At 47.2% G+C, this 5,000-nt stretch overlaps 1 protein-coding gene across 1 annotated transcript in view; it reads right to left on the reverse strand.

Annotated features, from left to right (window-relative positions):
* The window catches only part of gli3 (GLI family zinc finger 3), a 101,264-nt gene that overhangs the window by 81,568 nt on the left and 14,696 nt on the right, over nt 1–5,000 (reverse strand). Inside the window, exon 2 of the mRNA XM_035526508.2 lies at nt 1,626–1,800. Within this exon, the coding sequence (XP_035382401.1) occupies nt 1,626–1,758 (133 nt within the window). The 5' untranslated portion in view covers nt 1,759–1,800. The remainder of the gene's footprint in view (nt 1–1,625; nt 1,801–5,000) is intronic.

Below are 5,000 nucleotides of genomic sequence, written 5' to 3' on the forward strand. Positions count from 1 at the left end.
CTGCCACCTGCTCCTCCCGTATGACTTCCGAAACTTAAGGAGCAAGTTCGCAGGGTGGAGGCTGAAGGCTGCTTTTCTCGCTTGTGCCCAAACCAAATGATCACTGCACTTAAGTTTCCATGACAAACCTGATGTTGCTGGGCACAGAAATTAGCCTCTTGTTACGGTGAAAAGTACGTGATTACTAAAGGCCAAATTGCATGTATGCTTTTTTTCACAACAGGAACCCACTGAACGCAGCTACCCCCTTTCCCTGCCTTACCTCTAATTAATGAAAGAACGTAGGTCGTCTGGGAATGAACAGGGAAGGGGAGAAGAGAGAGAGAGAGAGAGAGAGAGAGAGAGAGAGAATAAAGAAAGAAACAGGCAGAGGGCAAGAGTTTCTGAAACGTTTTAGGAATGTTTTCATTCAAAAAAAATTGTTTTTTTTAATGAGGCAGTCTCTTCCTGACTTCCTGCCACATAACCTGAGGCTGTCATATGGAGAGGGGCACAACACTGACCACTTATCAGCTCAGACGCCTCGCGCACACACACACACACACACACACGCACGCACACGCACACAAACACACGTGAGCACATCCGAGTGAGCCGCCGCAAAGCCTCAGTCTTAAAGCTGTCCTGGCGTCAAAAAGGATCCCTTTGTCGATTGTACTGTCTGACAGGGGGAGAACAGAACCTGTGTTTTTGAAAACCACAAAAGAGAATGCAGGAAAAGGGTTCCACTAGAGACCTTTATCCATCAGCACAAAGGGAGAAAGGAATCGGGGGGGAGAGCGGAGTTATTGTAGGTCAGGTCAGAAAGGTCAGAGGTCATAAGGTGGCAACCTGAATGAGTTGGCGGCTATGCAAGTTGTCCAGGCAGTACATGACAGGGAGCGTTGCTAGACATTAAATGTCAGTTGTTTTGGAGTCCAGCGTGCTTGTACGTAGCTGTGTTTTAGCGCTTAGGACTCAGGAACAACCCGCACACTGTGCCGCCATATTGACCCTTCCAGTCCACTGAAGGGGCAAAACAGATGGTCCATGAGGGTGCAGATATACTGGGTTTAAGGGGGTATATCAGTAAGGGAGTAGCATGAGCGTTTACGTGGTGGTATCTGCGTCTACAGTTAGAGGCTGCATCTGAGGTCTAAGACAGGGTCTCAGTAAAGTTGCTGTGTGTATGGAAGTTTCTTATTAAGTCACTGCTCAAGGTATGAGCTGTCAGGTGGCCTCTGAGCAAGTTTGTTGGAGGCTGTATAGTTTAAGATCAGACTCTTGATGTAGCCGCTTAGTTTGTTAACCTCGGGTTGTGTCTGAGTTTAGTAATGTTAGAGAAGAGGGTGGCTGTGTGTGGTGTGTGGCTGTGTGTGATTTAAGATCAGACTCTATGTCAAGTTTAGGTTTCACACTTTCAGGGCTTTTGGAAGCTGCGTGTGGTTTTAAGATCAGGCTTTCAGTACAGATGTAAACGGTATGTAATCACATACTCTCTGATAGTATCTCAGTGCTGTTCAAAGCTGCAGCTGCCGTTTAAGATGAGACTCTCGGTGCTGTTGGAGGCTGTGTGTGAGATTTAAGCTCAGACTATCAGTACTTTTGGAGGCTCTATGTGAGGTTTGAGTTCAGACTCTCCATACCGTTGGAGGTGGTGCTGGAGGCCACGGCCTTCTCGCTGATGTCCGTTCGGGTCGAGGAGCTCTTCGTTGCCACGATGGTCTCCACCCTCTTCTTCTTCTCGGCTGCGGAACTGACCTGGGACTGGGTTTCCATGGCAACTGCGCATTCCTCAGTGCCTCATCGAAGCCGGGACACCTGTGGTTTCCGCCGGGGAAAAGGTCAGAGGTCAGCGCAGGAGCCTTGACGACACAAACAGAATTCAATTGTTGCATTCTTCACCTTGCTATCAATGCGTGCGAGCCGCATGAAAAAGTTTTGCGATTTCAATAATGATCTCCCTGTGAGTAACCGTGAGTCTACTTCAGAAAAGGCACAGTGGAAGTAGCTTTCATGGGAAAGTTTGGACATCACTAAAACAAAGTTTGAGGTTTCAGGACTAGTTGCATGGTGGAGATCGTGGATTGCAGATGGGTATAGGCGGTGTATACCAAAATTCTCTATCACCGCTGAAAGGAAAAAAAAAAAAAACAGCACACAAAGGCAAAACCTTACGGGGATACTTCAGAGAGAGAGAAACCCACACCCGCCTGAAATGAAGGGTTGTTTGAAGCTCCTTTTGGGAATATCGGAGTGCTGGGGCCATTTTCTCCCCTTCGCAATAAACGCTGTTTTAGTTAAAGCTCTTTCTCAGGCTCGCAAGGCTTTCGCACTCAGCCAAGCGGACTGTTCCAGGGAGGTTCTACAGAACTCTCAACAACTCGCCAGAACTCTCCACAACTCCGGATGACGCCCCCAAATAAGAGGAGATTCTGTCCGCCTCACTTACAGGTTTGCCAGCTGGGGACTCAGCTGGGGACTCAGCCAAACAGCTTTGCGAGAGTGAATTTAAAATGTCACTAGGGGTTCGCCTGAATACAGAGGACAGTAAGCGACTGGACTAGTATTCATTGTTAATTCTGCAAGTCAGGAAAAACACTTGAAAGTTTCCCACTAGAAAGCTGAAAAATATTTTTACGTAGTGCCAAGCAGGCTTAAGGAAACACCCGCATATTGTCAGATATTATAGAAATGCGATGCAAAGCAGTCAGACTACGTTATAACATTGGTGCAGATGCTTATTCTGGATATGAACGACTTTTACACAAATAAAAGTAGCTAGCATCTATTAGCATGTGTAATTATGTCTCTGACATGAGTAAGTTGTGAGACGGGTAGGTGGAGGGGTAGCGGGGCTTCTTACAACGTGGAGTTATAGACTGTAATCTGTTTGAACATAGCAACTATGTTTAGCTGTGGGGGCGGAGGGGGAGCCAACCTTTATTTGGTGTTTTGTTTTGTCCCAAACACTCATGCTACTCAAAACATCTGCAACCAATCCTGGTTTCCCAAAAAAAAAAAAAAAAAAAAAAAAAAAGAAGAATCCCAACGATCCCTCCCTTTTCCCAAAACCAATCACAAGCATATTAAGTTTTTCTGCTAATTGCTTCCATATGAACACATGCACAACAGTCAATTTCGTTATTTAAAGTTAATAACTGACACAACACATTTTTAACATTTACAAGCATTTAGTTGTTTTTTTTTCCCCGTAAATGGCAGAAACTTAAAAACTCTTGTGCTCCTCGGCCCAAGTTCACAGGCGAGCGATCGATCACAACCCCAGCTAGAGAACGCAAGCAGCTTTGGTCTGGCGGTAAGCGCCGCAGCTGTGAAAGGTGAGGCGTTCGTGTGCTGACAGCCTGTCGGAGACAGAGCAAGGGGGAGGGGCGCGAGATCAGACAGAGGGAGAGGCCCAAAGTCAGCCCCTCTCGCTCTCTCTCTCTCCGGCAGGCAGCAGCTCGGCGGAGTTCGGGCGGCGTGGACGAGAGGCCGGGAGGGAGCGGGAGTCCTTTATGCCTGTTATCGACTCGCCTCTGACACTTGGGGGGGCGCGCGTTTGAACCCCCGGCACCCCCTCTCCAACACCCCCCCCCCACCGGGCGATCTGTGAAAAGGGGGTAAGAAACAGAAAGGCTGAGAAGCTGAGCTCAGACTCTGGGCGGGTGTGACAGGCAAGAAGAGGTAAAGGAGGTGCGCGCGGGAGAGGGGGAGGGGCGGCAGAGCTTGGGCAGACGGCGGGTGTAAACGTTCCTTTGGAAAGGCAAATGCTGTCGGCTCCTGTGCGCGGGAGCGGAGCGGAGCGGTGGCGGCCGCAGCCGAGGCCGACTCCTTCCCGTTGGCCCCTCTGCCGCTGCGATCGCGGAAGATTCCTCATCCTCTCGCCACCTTCCTCTCGTACCCTCCTCTTCCTCTAAGCTACCGCACAGGTTTATACGGGGGTGTTTGGCAGTGGGTAGGGCGTTCACACACAGTGTTCGTAAAAACCTACATAGCATGACATAAAGGGCAAGAGGAGACAAACTCAGATCTCAAGGAAAAGCCCAGGAACAATAGCATGCTATTCAAACACCAGTAAGCTCCTCACAATGGCCCGTGTTTCAAACCTCTGTTTGGGGGGCTGTCGTTGCCCGAAATAAATGTAAATTTTCATATTAATGTTTATTCCTCACTCTGACAGAGTCCCGTGCCCCATTAGCTGTGAGAGAGAGAAAGGGTGCTCTCTTTATGTGTGCCGGTCTGTAATCCTTACTCGGAGAAAGAGAGGCGATTAACCAGGTTTAAAATACCACAATTCAGACTGTTCCCAAGGAAAGAAAAAAGATTCTTATTTTAAGCACATTAGGCAAATCAATTTAGCATAAATTATACGCTCTGGTGACAAAAGCAAGGAGTTGAAAGTCAGTGGCAAATGAAACATCAAAGTCAAACAACAGAATAAACTTTTGACTGTTTAGCACAGTGTGATAAAAATATCAATGTTTTTTTTCTTACACCATCCATTACATAAAGAGAATTTTAAAATGTTTTTTTGTACTGTTCTGCTTTATCAAAATCCATCTATGCTGTGGTTTAGTAAATGAGCTCACTAGGTGTATTTATACAAGTATGAACATTATCTTTTAGGTCTCATTTGGAGCTCAGATCTGGAAAAAGAAAATATTCTGTATTTGTATTCAGAGAAAAACATTCACTAACAAATCTGTAAGTATTACTGTGATGGCGAGATATACGTTTAATTCTGGTTATAAGTAATGGGTTTAGATCTTGGTGATAAATGTGTTATGGGTGATATGCTCATTATGGAGTCCGGGGGTTGGCCCCCAGCCAGGGGCACAGGGTTCTGTCGTGTGAAGCTTTGGAGTTAGCCAGAGGATATGGACATCCTGGCCTCATTTCCCAGCAAGGCTCTGTTCTTTCTTTCTCTCTCTCTCTCTCTCTCTCTCTCTCTCTCTCTCTCCCCCCCCCCCAGAAAGAGGAGGCCAACACCACTGCATTCATCATCATTACATCAGCCT

This window comes from Electrophorus electricus, chromosome 1 (genome assembly GCF_041902795.1).
Source record: "Electrophorus electricus isolate QZ-2024a chromosome 1, ASM4190279v1, whole genome shotgun sequence".
NCBI lineage: Eukaryota > Metazoa > Chordata > Actinopteri > Gymnotiformes > Gymnotidae > Electrophorus > Electrophorus electricus.